The 16577-nt window shown below is 42.9% G+C and overlaps 1 protein-coding gene across 2 annotated transcripts in view; it reads right to left on the bottom strand.

The window, feature by feature from the left end:
• Window positions 1–8678: 8678 nt before the first annotated feature.
• Window positions 8679–16577, bottom strand: part of LRFN3 (leucine rich repeat and fibronectin type III domain containing 3) — a 41685-nt gene continuing 33786 nt past the window's right edge. For both annotated transcript variants that reach the window (XM_075738562.1, XM_075738563.1), the window contains one exon: window positions 8679–10093. In XM_075738562.1, coding sequence (XP_075594677.1) covers window positions 8695–10074 — 1380 coding nt within the window. In that variant the 5' untranslated portion in view covers window positions 10075–10093 and the 3' untranslated portion in view covers window positions 8679–8694. The remainder of the gene's footprint in view (window positions 10094–16577) is intronic.

The following is a 16577-nucleotide window of genomic DNA, read 5'->3' as shown; positions in this document are numbered from 1 at the left end:
AACATCATAACTCACCCCTCCTTAACATCCAGACTCTGCCCCGCATTACTTTATGGGGAACAAGCGTTTTGTCGTGATTGTTGCTCTACAGTTGTACATCTCCTATGCCAGCTGACCCCTGAATCCTCAAAGTACATCATGCTCCTTGCTTTTTCCTTTCTTCCACAAATTTAATTCAGTGATGTCATTCTATGACGTGTCAAAGAAAACACCCAGGTTGTGTTGTCTCGCTGGACCAGGACTCCAGAAAGCGATTCATCGGATCCTTGGCTTTTCCAGGTATAACTCTTGGCCCTTGATGCTCAGGTGGCACGTGTAGCTGGTGCTTCGCGGACCACCACTCAGTTTGCTCCGTGACTTGACATTCACCTTTCTAAAACATATACCGTTATCAATTATCAGACAAATACCTAATTAACCTTTCCAGTCTTCTGTTCGGCCACATTTCGTAGCGACCAAACACGACAAGAGAACACCGTGGCTCAGACTGGGCTGCGTTCCTCCCTCAGTTCAAACACCAAGTTACACTGAAACTAAGCAGAAAAGTCTTCCTTGTCATACAAAGGGATGCGACTAAGAAGACGGAGAATTTATTTGCCTGCCTTCAACACTAAAAGGCTTTGAAATCAGTCAAGCCTCCCAGAAAAATACTGCTGGCAACTACATGCAACCATGGCGCAAAGTCTAAAATTGCTTGACATCAACAAAACCGTCACCGAACCTCAGGGCACAGTGTATAAAAAAAATTAAGGGATGTCATAGATAACCTCTGCAGAAAAAGGCAGCATCTAGAAGACCAGCTAAGCTAATAGAAACGAAACACCATATAGAAAGCGTCTCTCCACTCTTTCGGAGTCTGCCCATCTGTGAGAGGGAGATGTAATTGCAAAAATTATGCAAAGTACTGTTTTCTAGCTTAATGTCCATATTATTTGCCTTATTCAGCAGCCTTTGATGCTTACTTTTCTTCTTTCAACTTTCTGCATTGCATTACCGTCAGGATTATTCAATGAAGAGCTTGGTATTGAAATTTGACTAATTACCATGGAAAGCTACATACAGCATGTGCTGCATTACAGCGCACCCAGATATTGCTGCAATACTTTTATAGTCACTGTCATCAGAAAGAGGAGGTTCTAAACAAAGACCTTTCTGATCTCCTGCACAAATCTTCTGTACCAATGTTCTATACGACCAAATATATATTTGATTTCTATCAGCTTTTCTGGTAATACAAGGCTATTTTCAGCTCCAGGAATAAGGAGAAGCGTATAGTCTTGACAAGGTAGAAGATAAGGTTTCTTCGCTGGCTAAGCAGTTATTTACAGACATGTCTCCCGGGAAAGATAGCTGTTTTGGCATATTTAGGAAGTTTCAAGGAAACCTGTACAAATGAGTAAGGACAGCTCACAACTGAGTAGGCAATCTGCCTACAGCCATGTCAGTCGTTAACCTCTGCGTCTTTTCTCGCTTATGCCTGCGGAACATTTACTTCCACAGTAGAGTATAGTCTTCCCTGTACCGTACTGGCTTCATTTCAGTAACGCTATATGTGATCGAATAGCAGTTAAATTCAATCAGCCGGACGAATTAGCACAAGTTTGAGTGTAGCGGTGGTAACAAAGGCAGGTCTTTAGTGCCAGGCTGTGATGAACGGCGAGGACTTGCAGGAAAGGGCAGAAAGCATGTGGGTAGATATTGGGAGCACGTGCATCGTTTGAAAGCTTTTTCGTTCTACCAGAACCCACAGGCTACAGTTTAGAGAATGGGCATCCTCAGCACAAACATCTCCGTTAGCACTTGCTTTGACCTAATAACAGTTTAAGCACCATTGACTAGATGGTGGGTTTGTTACAAAACATATTCAGGATGCCGTATGATCCCTGACAACCCGAGTGACGGTGATGCCAAACAGAGTAAAGCTTATCAACCTCTCAGTGGAATTATTCCATCTCAACCGCAGAGCTTGCAGCAATCAAAGTAATTTTCTTAAATAATTAGTTTGCGTGAAAGACATTTCACAATAGCGATACAGAAACCAAAAAAAAAAAAAAAAAAAACCACCCATGTCTGCCAGGAGATTCTCAGATCTCTTTCAAAGGGATCAATAGCAGAATAGTAACTGTCAGATTTAAGCGAACAGTGCTAACGTAACTGGTTTAAGAGCACTAACATCTATAAACCATAATTCATGCCAGCGTTTCCCCTGCCATCTGCAGTCAGGCAGTAACAAGTAAAGCCCTTTGGTGAAAACTCAGCTGTGAAATCTGCTCACGAAACTTCTGACAAAACATCGTTTTGTGAGATTGGAAATATTTCCTAGCAACGTTGTCAACAACAACAACAACAAAATAAAGCGAGCAGCTCGAAATAGAGATGGAGTCTTTTGTTCGGACTCTAATTGATAATGATGCTGCCCATAGGAAAATGTAGAACTGCGGCCAGACTGCCTCAAATTAATCACTTCTACTTTGGCCAACCCCTCTGCCCCCAGCCCAACGCCATCATTTCAAAGGTTTGAAAAACTGAGTTTCTTCTTCTTCTTTTTTTTTTTTTTTTTTTTTTATACATTTCAACTGTTCAATTGGGAGGGGAAGGGCCGGGATGAAAGGGAAGGGATGGGGAGTTTGAGGTCTTGGCGGGACCCCAGCGACAGGAGGTCTTTTTGAACAACAAACTCCTGAGCACCCAGTTTACTGATTAAAGGCATTAAAAAGCAATCGGTATGGAGTCTGGGTTTTTCACAGAAACACCCGCCGAGACTCAAATACTATCTATGACATCTGCGGAGGTAAAAAAAAAAAAACAAACAACCCAAAAAACAAAGACCATTCTAAGACAACACAAAATCCTAGTCCGTTAATGAACGCAGGCTGCTGGCTGCATTTTTCAAAAGAATTATTTTCACATGGTTGATGGAAATGAAATGACCACGCATCAGAAGATACAGAGAGTTATGAAGCATTGATGACAGGTTTCTTATTTATAGAGCTTTCACACAAATCATGCCAAAATTTTCGATAGGAGCAATCACAGCGATTGATTCTTATTCATGCTATTTAAAAAAACCAAACCCATACTTCTGCATCGACAGTACAAAAAGAAACAGGGATGTTTTCCTCACAAAAAAAAAGAAAAGGAAAAAAAAAAGCACAACATCTTAAATGTTTGAGAAACAAGACAGCGGTATTTCACGTTTGAATGATCTCTCCATAATGCAACAGCTACCATCCATCATGTGCAGCTGCAAAGTATTATTTTTATAAACGATGATGGCTCTCCAGCAGCAATCGGTCCCGAAGAAAGAGGTTACGCGGGGCAGCCTCGTTAACAAAGATAATGGGGGCGTGGAAAGGAGGGGAATGACAACGAAGTGACCTCTGGGGTTGGAAGAATCCGGATTTGTAAGGGCAATCCCGATTAACTCGGCACACAGTCAACTATGAGAACATAAGGCTTTTCCCCGTAAAGGGAAACCTGAAGAAGAGGTTTCCAAGGAGAAACTCCCTGAAGAAGCCTGGGAACTGCCATGACAACTGCTACGCTGCAAGATAAGGGAAAAAAGCTATCAAAATTAAAGCCAAAGAGCGACAAATCATGTGATCCACTGTATTTACAGATGTCAGATGGCTCCCGTATTTCTGGACTTCCATTGATATATCCTCTTTTTTTTGAGGAATGACTGCTGGCTAGGTGAAGAAATGCAAATATGACCGTTTGTCCAAGATTTCCTCCAGTCCGAGCAAACAGCCACCGCTCGCGTGCGGATCTGCTGGATAACCACGGCGATCCCGACGTACTCCAAAATCACGCACGTGCACAGATGGTATCTCCGCCAGCTGAGAGGCACGTTGAACCGCCTGCACACGTGAGTCCATCCATACAGCACGCGTGCAAGGTCCAGCGTGTCAAGGGCAGCCAGAAGGGAAACGCAAAGTCTCGTGGCGCGTGGCTGACCGACGGGGAGCTCTAAAACCTCTTTCAAACTTCACTGTTTCAAATCTAGCATGGTCCTGAGGCTTTCCATTGCACTGCGCTGAACTAATTTAAGAATTTTTGAGCAGACGTAGCGTGGCTGATTCCAACTGCTTTTCTCGCAACAGATGTAATCATTGCTATATTGATCTGGCAATATATCACCTTTTCCCCAAGAGTGACAGCTCTGCCCTTTAAACAACGGTACTTTGTACTCCATATTAAAAGCGGTCTGCTTCTCAATTTCCAAGTTTTTCTCTCCACGGAGAAAGCAAGGGCATATTATCAGCAGTTTTATGCAATATATAGTCTCTCAATTATCTATAGAGAAGCATCACTATTAAATACTCATCTTCTAATTTATAGCATGTAGTTGCAGCTAATTAAAGTTAGATGATCACTAGCTATGAAAGATTAAATTCAATGTTTAGGAGACTATTGCCTTTGATGTTACGAGATCCAGCTTCTAATTGACTAGGACATCAATCAGATTGTTATGAAGCATTAGTAATCTGCTCCTTATATCAACTCTGGTACCAATTGAAGTTTATTCAGCCCAGCTCAGGAATACAGAACGACTTTTTTTTTTTTTAATTTGCTGGCCATTTGAGGAAGCACCGGCAGACAAAATAGGAGAACCTGCAGTTCCCTTCAGGGGATTTTGAGCATCAGTTGCTGCCCCGCTTCTCTCTTGCACACCGAGGGAGGTCGCAAGAGAAAAGTGGCCCAGGGTCCTGCGGAGATGAGCCTTTCATCCTGTAACCTAATGCAAGGAGTCATTTTTCATAAAGATACACACGAATTAGATCAGCACACAAAAGAGGTGCATGTTGGAGCGAGTCCAGAGGAGGCCATGGAGATGATCCGAGGGCTGGAGCACCTCTGCTATGGAGACCTCAGGCTGAGAGCGTTGGAGTGGTTCAGCCTGGAGAAGAGAAGGCTGCGGGGAGACCTTAGAGCCCCTTCCAGTCCCTGCAGGGGCTCCAGGAAAGCTGGAGAGGGGCTGGTGCCAAGGGCAGGGAGGGACACGCCAAGGGGAATGGCCTGAAGCTGCAGGAGGGGAGATGGAGATGGGATGGGAGGCAGAAATCCTTCCCTGTGAGGGTGCTGAGGCCCTGGCACAGGGTGCTCAGAGAAGCTGTGGCTGCCCCTGGCTCCCTGGCAGTGTTCAAGGCCAGGTTGGATGGGGCTTTGGGCAACCTGGGCTAGTGGAGGGTGTCCCTGCCCATGGCAGGGGTGGCACTGGATGGGCTGGGACGTCCCTGCCCACCCAAACCATTCTATGATTTGATGATTTCCATCTCTACGTACACACAAACATGTATGTCGTCATGACAAAGCAGCAATTCAATAGCGTGGTTTCTCTGCCAGATTAATTATTGCTTTTTAAAGCTTGTATAATATTCATCACTACTCTTTGAGTATCGAAAGGTCAGTTCTGCTGATATCTCTTCTCCAAGACCAGCACTAGAAACCTGGGCTGGATACTTGAGCAACGACAGTTAAACTGAAATTATAGCATTGTGAAGTTCAAATTGCACAGGAACTGTAATCAGCATCAAGGTTGTAAGCTGTTTAGAGACTACAGAGCCATTTGTATCTCAGAGAAGGAAAAGCTGCACAAAGCGGCTATTACGATTCTTGATTTACTCTATACGCGGCTGTACAACAGCGGCTTCCGACCTTTCTTCTGAAAACAAACAATGCTCTTACTTTCAATATTGATGCTTTCCGCAAATCGCTACCTGCACCTTAATTTACTGATTCTGGATTGTTGCTACTCATCTCGCCAGATGCTTCACTCTGATGTGATTTTCCTTCTCCATAACTAATGTCTGCCTTCAATTTTTGCTAACCCCTCTCCCAGGAGACAGGTCGGTGTGATAGTTTCTATTTCACAGAGAGAGGAGTTAAGCGACTCACCTGAGACAACAGCAACCGACGGAGCCAGGAGCACGGCTCCTATTTTCCTTTCCATATTCACCGCTGGGAAAAACGCTTTGTGGCTATATGTTGTGAATCTCCCGAACAACAAGGAGCAATTACGATGCACTTACGTGCAAGCGTACACAGGCGACGTAACCACGTGCAGGGCGCATACGTTATTCTCACATCCATGAATGGATAGTTTTGTCGCACTCCAAAGGGAAAATGAGGAAGAATATCATCTCCCTCCCTTTACTTCCATAGCCTCCTTGCGCTAGATGAACGTGCACTTACCCACAACGCCTATCCAGAGGGAGAAGGAACTGGAAAGGTGAGGAAAAATAAAGGAGTCAAAGGAGCAACTTAAATTCTCAAGATAAAGCGAAGTTGCCATAGCAACCGCTCTTCCCGTGGTACCACTCAACTCGATGGAAGCGACAGGTTTCTGATGCATCCTGCACCGCTTAATACTTTTTCCAGGCAGCAAGCTATCGCCTGCCAGAAATAAATTACGCGGTGTGCTCTAGGTGGAAGGAAGCTTTTCACCTTCTGTAAAACTCCTTTGGCAGGGCTGAGGCACTGCCACTGCTGGGTGCGCTACTACACATCTATTTACACCTTCGTATATCAACAGACCGACTCCGTGAAACAGATGTTTGTATGTACCTTACCAGAAACGCGGAGTCTGAGAGGGGTCTTGACCGTGCAAAGGGTCAGCAAACAGATCTGGGGACTCCTGTTTCTCTGGCGCACGTTAACGCGCTCAACTTAAAACATTTATAGCGTAAGTTGAAGTAGCAGTTGTTCAGATAACCGCAAATGCAGAATCGCTGCCCAATTACCATTCCTCTCACTTTAGCACAAAACTTCCTTTAAGGATCTATATTTGATGATTACTCACTGTGGGAACTGAACGAGAACACAGGAATTTTCATCTCTGAGAGGCCCATTATACTACAGTCTATTACACTGTATGATTTGAAATCGCTGCTCTGCGATTTGAAGCATCAAGTATTTTATGGTTTTTTAACCTGAGCCTCTCGGTTAACGGGAATCCGGGCCGAGAAAGGGGCACGGAAACATAGAATTCTTCGGGAACTTTAAAACTCATCGAGAGCGAATTGCTGCAATTGTAAGAAGGCTGCCAAGTCGGCCGACCAGTTGTTATGGCAAAGGATGAGAAATCCCATTAAACAGCTCTCTTATACTACTGGCCGTGCCTGCGATGCACCCACCAGCTCCCGCTGCTTCTCACTTTGCTTGCTTCACTTTATAGCGGGAGAATTGAACAAAAATCCCTTTAGAAACCCTGGTCACAGCTCTCGAGACATCTCCGCTTCACATTTCCCTACGTTTCGCAACTTTGCAGTTCTTTCAAACAGCAATGTCACAAATGTTCTCACAGCTGACAATTAAACGAGGCTTCATCTTCCAGCCAGCTCCTCGCCATCCCTGTCAGATACCAACAAGACATCCTCCCACCCCCTCTTAAGAGACCCTTGCTTACCCTCACCGAGTCCTCCCGCTTCCTTTCTAGCTCGTAGCCGTGACAACGGGAGGATGGACGGCATCCTTCCTCAGAGAGACTCTGGGGATGGGCGTTTTTAACATGAGACTTCTGAAAATCCCAAGTGACTGTAAAGCGAAATGTCTGTTTCAAGGACTTCATGCAGTTTTCATACACGGTTCCGTTTCTTTTACAAGAATTTGCTTGCAATGGTAGGTATTTGAAATAGAAATCCCAGTGGAACAACTATCCTACATTCCTTTCCTCAGGGGACGCTGCTTACTAAAGCAGCGTATTTGAACCCAAACTTTCGGGTATATTTCTGAAGCTATTAGATGTAATTCTCCTTTCGCTTACTCCACTCCAAACTTCAGTGCAACCAGCGGCATTGCATTAGAAAAATCATTATCACCCAGTTAAGGGAAATCGCCGTCTCTATGAAGCGCACAACTGCGAAACCTTCAATCCGAATCAAATGCCACTTTAAAGTCATTCCGCCCCTCCCTGTCCCTTCCACCCCCAGTTAATCACAAACAAAAGCCTATAAACAGAAAAGAAGATAATCAGAAACTCAACCACCCCTGCGCAGGGGAGTAGCTATAAACTTTATCTGCACGCCCTCCGCTGACACTTAACGTCAAATACTTATTTCCCAAGTAAATTTTACCAAATAAACTCCAGCGGACAAACATGTAATCCACACAAAAATACATCACCTCAAACTTTCTGTGCCGTGTCAAGTCTATACCAGTGGATTTTGTCCCCGTGACATCACACAACTGACCTGGGCCGAAGGTTTGGCGTAACACGTAAGGCCATATGCATATAGGCAGAATGTTGCTTTGGGCATCCTGACTTTTTTTTTTCCCCCCTCTCTTCCCCATATTTTTAAGTAAAATAATTACACTTAATCAGCATAAAAGGTAACTAAAACCTCCATCCCAATTTCCGTAAATGTTAACAACTAAGATATTGCTCGTCAGCTTCACTTGGTCCATTAAACTGGACTATGAAACTTAATTATGTCTGTAAAGAGTTTAGACATCCTCAAGAGGCAGCACGGAAGCAGATGTATTATTAGTTTTAATTGTGTAACTCCTCAACGACGGGAGTTTAACAAGCAAAGTCTAAGGCAGCCATTGTCTCCTCATCCCCTCGTTTACAGTTACTGCTTGCAAGATAGCTCTTGTTACGCAGAATACGGCAAACGATGCTATCATTTTTTTAATTATTTTTTTTTTCTTACTTCCGCTACCTACTTCACGAGCACGGGTGTGCGAGCAGCGTTACCTGTACACTAGTATGTCGTCAGCAGAACTGTTATACTGAATCTGGTACATTCGGATCCCAGGGAGGTGATGCTGAGAAGGCCACTGGATAAGAGCAGAGGACGACGTCAGCTCAGCGACCACGACCACCTTCTCTTGCTGAGCCTTCGTTTCGTTTGGAAAGCTTGACTTGGCTGATATGAGAATGTCGGAGGGGCCAGGCTCCGCATCTTTATCGCAGTTGGTGCTGTTGGCGAGGTTAGGGTACGGGGTAACGAGGAGTTCGACTGGAGCCGTCGACTCTCCCGCAGCGTTTGATGCTATACAGGTAAATGTGCCCTTGTCAGTCAAAGAAGTGACCAAAATATCCAGAGTACCATTCTCATAGGAAATCGTCCTAGAGGTGTTGGAGACCAGCTTCCCGTCGGGTGAGATCCAGCGAACGTAGGGATCTGGGTCACCAACAGCTTTACACTTCAAAGAGACGCTTTGGCCTTCTGTCACTGTTAGCTTCGGGGTTCGGTGCGTTATCATCGGGGGTTCGCAGACAAATTCCTCCTCTTTAATAGACCAAAAGTATTTGCCCATCAGCTCTGGCGGGGAGGCGCAGGTTTCGAGATCGTCTTCTCTGGTGAGACGTCTCAGCCACACGAGTTCGCAGTTGCAGTGCAAAGGATTCCCTCCGAAGCTGAGCACCAGGGACGACAGCGGAGATCCTTTAGACTTGGCGTACACGGGTATTCTGGAAAACAAAGGATCAGGAGGGATCTTTTTCAACTTGTTGGAGGTCATGTCTAGGCGGGCAAGTTTGTGAAGGTTTGAGAAGATTCCCTCTGGCACAAACTCAATGAGATTATGATCCAAACTGACCGTATTGACATTGGAAAGTTTGGCAATTGTTTCCCAAGGAACGTTAACGAGATTGTTGTAGGACAGATCCAGGTCTTCAATTGTTTCAATAAAGTCATCCAATGACCCGGGAGAGATATAGTTTAACTGATTGTTACTGAGTATTAAATGCCGAAGGTTAATTAAACCTTTGAAATGATCTTCATTGATGTAAGTCAGTCTATTACTATCCAAGTGTAAGGCGTGAAGGCCTTTAAGATCAAAAAATGCGTAAGGCATGATTTGACTTATTGTATTCCTCGATAGTGTCAAATGAATTAGGTTAGTCATGTTTGCAAAATCTTTTCTCCTAAGTGTAGTGATAAAGTTATCCATTAACCTTAGTTCTGCGGTTCTCCTGTCAATACTGGGGGGCACAAAGAGAAGCCCCGTCTTCGTACAGAGAATCGTGAAGGATGGAGACAGGTTTTGACACATGCATCTTTTGGGACACATCATGGCCTTCACAGCTGTGCTAATAACCAGTAGATAGACAACCAGCCTTTCCATCGTAAGAAAAATAACAGACCTAAAGGGGGGAGGGGAAAAAAAAAAAAAAGAAGAAATCCATGTGAATATATTTTAATTGGGCATTAGAAATAGGTTTACATTGAAGCAAACTGCGCAAACTGGAAACACCTTCGGAGACAATATTAGCAGTTAATTTCATTATTAACTTGGATGTTTTCAGAACTAAGAGCTGCTAGTTCTGTGTGAGTTGGGCTCCACTTTCCTCCTGACGGCAACATTTTAGATTGAGTGTGAGGCAACAGCCCATCACTACCACTGCTCCGGGATGCGCTAATAGGGTTACCTACCTACCAGCAGCTCTTCACAACCAACGGTGTTGACAGTTGTACTTTAATAGGTGGAACAAAGCAAGACGTGAAGCTGATACTCGGTGAGAGGAAAAAAGCAAATACATGTGATTTTTTTTTAGGTTAAAAGTACCATCTACGTAACTTTTTCTATGCAGAGCCGACTGCTTGCTTGGGGCCAGAACCTCATTTCAACCTGCACTGTCACTTTACTACTTTGTGATCGTGCTTCCCTTCCCTTTTTTTTTTTTTTTTTTTCCATTAGAGATGTCCAACAGCTTTTTTGGCTTACCCTTCAAGCTTATCTGTGCCCTTCCTCAGACTTACCTATGCCGAGTAGCGAGCTCCTTGCAGAAATGCATGTTTTAAGGACAAGGGTTTGGTTTCTCTTTTGTTTTGGTTTGTTTGGTTGGTTGTTTTGTGGGGTTTTTTTTTAATTTTTTTTTTTTAATTTTCCCCCAGGAGGTGGTAGAGGTCTAAAACTTCTACAGCAAATGAAGGAGAAATACCTTCAAAGGCATTTCTGAAAAGCAAGACTGTGTTCAATCAGAGAAGCAGGTACTTTTTTTTTTTTTTCCCCCCCTGTGCAACACAGGTAGCAGCTTTAGAAAAATAAATTTCATAATTGCACACGGTTTTGGTCAATGAAATTATCTCTGTGAAATCTTATGTATGCCAAGTTATTTCCCGTTGTATCTGAAGGACTTGCCTGCTATACCAAGGGTAGATTTTCATTTCTATTTTACTTCCAGCTGGCTGGAAAATTGCTAAGCATTAAGTGTGGCGACTCGAGCAGCCACGAAAGCTGAAACCCCCAATCTGCAATGTAAAGGACTCAAACTACGTGTTTCGTGCGAGTGTCCAGGTACAACCCAATCCCAAACTCCAGCTGGCAAATCCAAAAAGATGGTAGCGATCTTTCTGCAAATAAGCTCGTCTAGTTTTACTTCTCCAGCACGTTAGAGATCGCAGCGGGTTAAAGCGAGTCTCATGTGACAGTTCCTTCGTATAGCGGGTAAATCCAGCCGAAAAATTATCAACTACTGCCTTTGAGAACAAGCAACGGCACACAAGACGCGGTCCTCAGCTTAGCACGAAGTCGGGGACAGCAGCATCGTCTGCTGAGTCAGCGCTCTCTAAAAAAAAACACTGCCAAAGCTTTTGATTACAAGGGCACAATTTGCTGTTAGTCAGCAGATTCTTACAGCCTGTTTGTTTGTGGGGTTGGGGTTGTATTTTGGTTTGGTTTACTTTAATGGTTTCCATGAGTTAGAGCTCCTTTAGAGGGCAACGGATCTTTAAGATACGGAATTACTGTATCACCATTGCAGAGTCTGGGAATTAGTTCAGTTAGATCAAATTTAAAGCTCCATGGAGGGGGGAAAAAAAAGTTATTAAAACCAACCCATCGCTTATATGGTATTATTACTTCCATTCGGGGAGCATGAAATTCGGTTTAAACCATGCGCTTACCTTTCAACCAATGCTACGCGTTCGCTTATTAGAGATTAATCTTCAGCTGGATGCAATTCTGACCAAATCTCTGCAAGTCTCTCCACTTCCTCCCACCCGTGTTACCCTACGAGCCGCGAATAACTCCACGTTTTTCACATTTCAGCCATAGCTCTACAAACCTCAGCCTTTTGCCCGTCTGATTTTTAGCGCTGGCTTCAAATTCAAATATAAAACGCGATGTTCAGAGTTGGAGAGGGCCAGTTCTATTTTAGAAAACGATAAATTTTCTGTTAAGAACAGCTGAGTTACAGGAAAACAAAACCTACAATAGAGTTTGCGCAAAGCTAGTTCACCTTACACTTATATTTTTTTCTAATAAACATCCTCTTAGTAATGTCTTACTTTCTGATCATTTTTTCTCAACAGCCGTTATGATATTTAATATGGTGCGTGACAAGCTTTATCCTTCAAATATTTGCTTTTTTTTTTTTTTTTAAGAAACCCATTTCTACTGTCACTCCATCCTGTACTCCAAACCTGTCTTGCCTCTAATGGCTCCATCTTTTCACTCCTGCTAGCTACAAATGATTAACGGATGCGCAATTATCCAAAAACAGGCCGCTGTGCAATATTGTAATTCCCTTGTTTTGTCGTTAGCAAATATTAATGCAATTTTAATGGATTAACTGCCATCTGGGCTGTAAGAAACCAGTACAAAACCACTTCACTTAAACCATTATTCTGTTAAAAAATAATTAAATGTTACTAATGTGAAACCATTGCACTAAAATTAATGATTTTAGAGCCAACAACGAACACAGCGCAATTACTCTCACAAACTACAGAACAGTCGCAAGGAAATTGCGACTTGTAAAGAAAAGCTGCGTGTAAGTGAATTACCGCTATTGCTCTGGATTCTCGTTAAAAGCAGGTTTGGTACTGTCACCTAAAAACTCCATTGGGAACGTACCCGCTTGCATGTTAATACAGCAGTATTTTTAAAGACGGTTTAATTCGCACCACCTCAGCAGAAGGCAGTGAAATAAATATATTTCATGCTTATAAGAACGTCCATGGATCTAGGACATGGGGCGGGGGAAAAAAAAAAACCCAGAAAATTTCTCTGAACTGTTGCTTATTGACTCATTTCCTCAGTTGCCATCTGCACGGTTGCACCTTAAAGTTCATGCAAAAAAAAAAAAAAAAAAAATTAATTTAATAGTTTAATTCCAAACGGTTTAATTCCAAAATAATAATGACTTATAGAATAGCATAGTTCCGGTTGGAAGGGACCTACAACGGGGTGGGGGGGTCACATTCAAGATATGTGCAGAGAAACAGGGTTTTTTTGCTGTTTTCTTACAGCAAAACATTACCATTGGCTATCATTCGCAGTCTATATTTAAAGGACGGAATATTTAATTCCAACAAGTCACAGCTACTGGCCTATTAACTTTGTTCCGTTGGAAAGAGTTCAAGTTGCCTTTGCTGTGAATAATTCATAACAGATTTTCGACAGCTTTAAATTGGTACTACGGCACGGAGATTTCCTACACTCCGCAAAACACACACGGCGCTTCAGTGTGAATAATGATGTGTAAAGATACTATTTCACCAGCTTTAAGGAAGAAATTCCATCCTCAAAAAAAAATGGTCCTTTGCTAGGGAACGGCAGCCTTCTCCAACACGCATTTATTTCAGCGTAATCTGGTTCTTCCTCTCACACCTAGCTATTTGTTTTACTGGAATTATTAGGAAAATATATTCATTAGGAAAATATATTCAAGTAGGTGGTTTCCATTCTATACTTATTTATGCCGCGTCTATCCGGCATTCATCCACATCCTTCAGTGGTGTTTAGGGGATGTAGCTACGTCCGGGTTTTTTGGTTCATTCTCCATTGAATTGGGTTACTGACTGGCGTGTAGAACGTCATCTCCAACCATTCTACGCCCAGACGTATGCCACATCAAATACTGTCATCGCCTCCAAAGACATGTCTTTCTGCCAGTTTCGAGCACGTACTAAAGGTCTGCTAAATCTGTTATTCTCTTATCCACACCATTTAATTGCTCGGCGCTGACCTCGTGCAGTACCCTAAATACAGAAGCATCGGTCAAGTCTCCCTGAAAGAGCCCTTGGCTCGCGACGGCACAGAAACATCGATGCGCAGAGGTTGGCAAATAGATACCGGGTATTAGAAACAGCTATTTCATACCCTATTTTCTTGCACCCTCGTCACGCAGAAAGGCAGCCCGAGATATTCCATCCGAAAGCATTGCTTTTCCAACAAACAAAATTAAATCTGGTACATAAGATATTCCTGCAGAGGCTATCCGCTGCGGGGTCTGGCCGAGATGAACCGACCGCGCTCCTACATAATCCCAACGCAGCTTTTTCGATTGTCGTAGCGCCGTGACAACCTGTTCGTTGCACAAGACAGGTGCTTGCCATCTGCACCCATAGAAGAAGGAAATAAATAATAATTTAAAAAAAAAAAAGCAGCAGCTTTTTCTTGAAGGAGGCTTTATTACCCTTTTCTGATCCAGAATTAACCACCGCATTGGAAAAAAAAAAGTCAAAAAAGTATCTTTAATTTACCAACAATAAATAATTTGCTTAATTCAGCATTGCTTGCCCCACCTGTAAACGAGCAAGAAACACTTCCAATAAGTGTTTAAGAAATATCTTTCTAATTTTCCTTTTTTTTTAATTTTTCTTTTCCAAGACCATTGGGAGTACATCTCCGGATACACTTGGGCATGGAGCAAATTAGCTGCAAATCTGGTAACCAGCATTTCTCCGAACCCAAATTACCATAATTAATATTAATACTCTGTGTGTGTGTTAAATCTAGTTCACAGCATAATAGGAAAACCAAACCATTTCAATATTAAAGAGGGCTATGGAATAAGAAAACCAGAAGTAAAAGCACAGTGATAACTTTCATCTCCACGTTAATTTTTGCCTCACCTAATTCAGTCACCTGTCATGTGTATCAGCAGGCCTGAAAAATCATTTCTTTCTTTGTTTTGTTGTCAAGACATTGGGGTTTTTTGTTGTTCTTGGTTTTGCACTCCCCCCAAAAAAATTTCCTGATTCCCATTTCCTAAACTTTAGTGCATAGCATATACTGAGGAAGGTATGGAAGTAATTACCACCAAACCCTGAAATGCTTAATGGATTTATTGTGTGAATATCTGCATTCCCTCCCTCTATCTCTTTCCTTTCATGAAGGGATCGTGATGAGCTGTCCTGATCTTTTTTATCCCCCCAAAAAATCCTGAACTGGAGCCATTTAATCTATGGCTGAGGTAGCCAGGACACCGATGTAAATTAGGAAACAGAAATAGCTCCTGCGGGTTTTGATGAATTGTCCAAGGTCTTCCTGAAGATGCACTTGATGAAGAGCAGAGAGTGAATTATATATTGATGTTTTATTTAAGGACGGAGCAGATTCTGGTTCAGGGAGCCTGGAGGCAAGGCTACTTCAGAGCTACCACACCGATAAACGAGATACTCTTAGCCATGCTGTACATGGCTACACAGTCAATATCAGCAATTAGAAGCATTAATTCTTTATTGGAGGTTCTCTTATGAATTGCAACACGTCCTACCACCAAGTCCTAGCACGTTGTACCCAGTGAAGCGTTACACGGCGTGGAAAATCGTATGGGTTTTATCTCACCCGCTTATCTCTGCTGCTTCTTGTGCTGGGGAGTTTGGTGCACAAACAGTTCCACCTTCGCCTGATCTGAACACCTCACGCTGCAGGTGATGCTCTGCTAGCAAGAGCAGAGCCTCCCGAGGCACCTCTGAAAAAATCTACAAGAATCACAGAGAATTTTCCTATAATTCCCACTTTTGCAAGGGCTGTTTGAGGTTATCCGACTCTTAACATCCCCTATTTGACAACAAAAGTCTCTTGGAAATACATAAAATCTCATCGTTCTGATGGGAGAGTGAATTTAAGATGAACCTGTTGGGGTTTTTTCTTTTCTTTTTTTTTCTTTTTTTTTTTTTACATCAATTTCTTAAGATGAACAGACAAGCACAATTAAGACCAGGACAGCACTGTTCAAAAATATTCCTTAGAGGGAAAGACATAATGATCATAGTAGAAAAACGCTGTGTAGTTTAGATCATCTCTTCTTACTCAGGAAAGGCAAATTACATCCCTGATGGGACAGGTCCTTGGCCCCGTTGGGTCTGGTGGAGATTAATGCCAGCAAAATCCCCAAAAGTTTGGAGCTCTGTATTAGGACATGGCTCCTGGCCAGAACTTCCTACCAGGAGATGGAAAAGTTAAGGTCTTTGATAGAAGCAAAAATACTACCCTTTAAGTATCTGGAAATTTAGGAAGAGAGACATGATGGAAGCAGAGGACTCTTCTGTGTAAAACACCGTGCACCGACCATGAAGAAAAAGAAATGCATCTTTAGCTTTAAGACACTTAATGCTCTCTCAACTCCTCAAAGAGGTTGTTGGGAGTTTTTGTTTTAGGGTAGTCTTGAAGCAGTTTGGCAACATATTTTGCAAGACTATAAAACCCACGAATGCCTCGACGACACTGAAAAGGGGAACTTTTGCTGCTTAAATCAAAATAATCTTATTAGAAGGGTCTGGGTAGACCTTTTGTGGGTAGTTCCTAGACATGCTTTAACCTCTGTAACATAAAATGCCATAAAATATCCCCTCTCTGGGTAAAGAGGACGGGAAGATGAGTCAAAGTCTTAAGTC

The sequence above is a fragment of the Balearica regulorum genome, chromosome 34 (assembly GCF_011004875.1).
Source record: "Balearica regulorum gibbericeps isolate bBalReg1 chromosome 34, bBalReg1.pri, whole genome shotgun sequence".
Classification (NCBI taxonomy): domain Eukaryota; kingdom Metazoa; phylum Chordata; class Aves; order Gruiformes; family Gruidae; genus Balearica; species Balearica regulorum.
The sequence above is the reverse complement of the archived record's forward strand: the minus strand, read 5'-3'. Positions and strand labels throughout refer to the sequence as shown.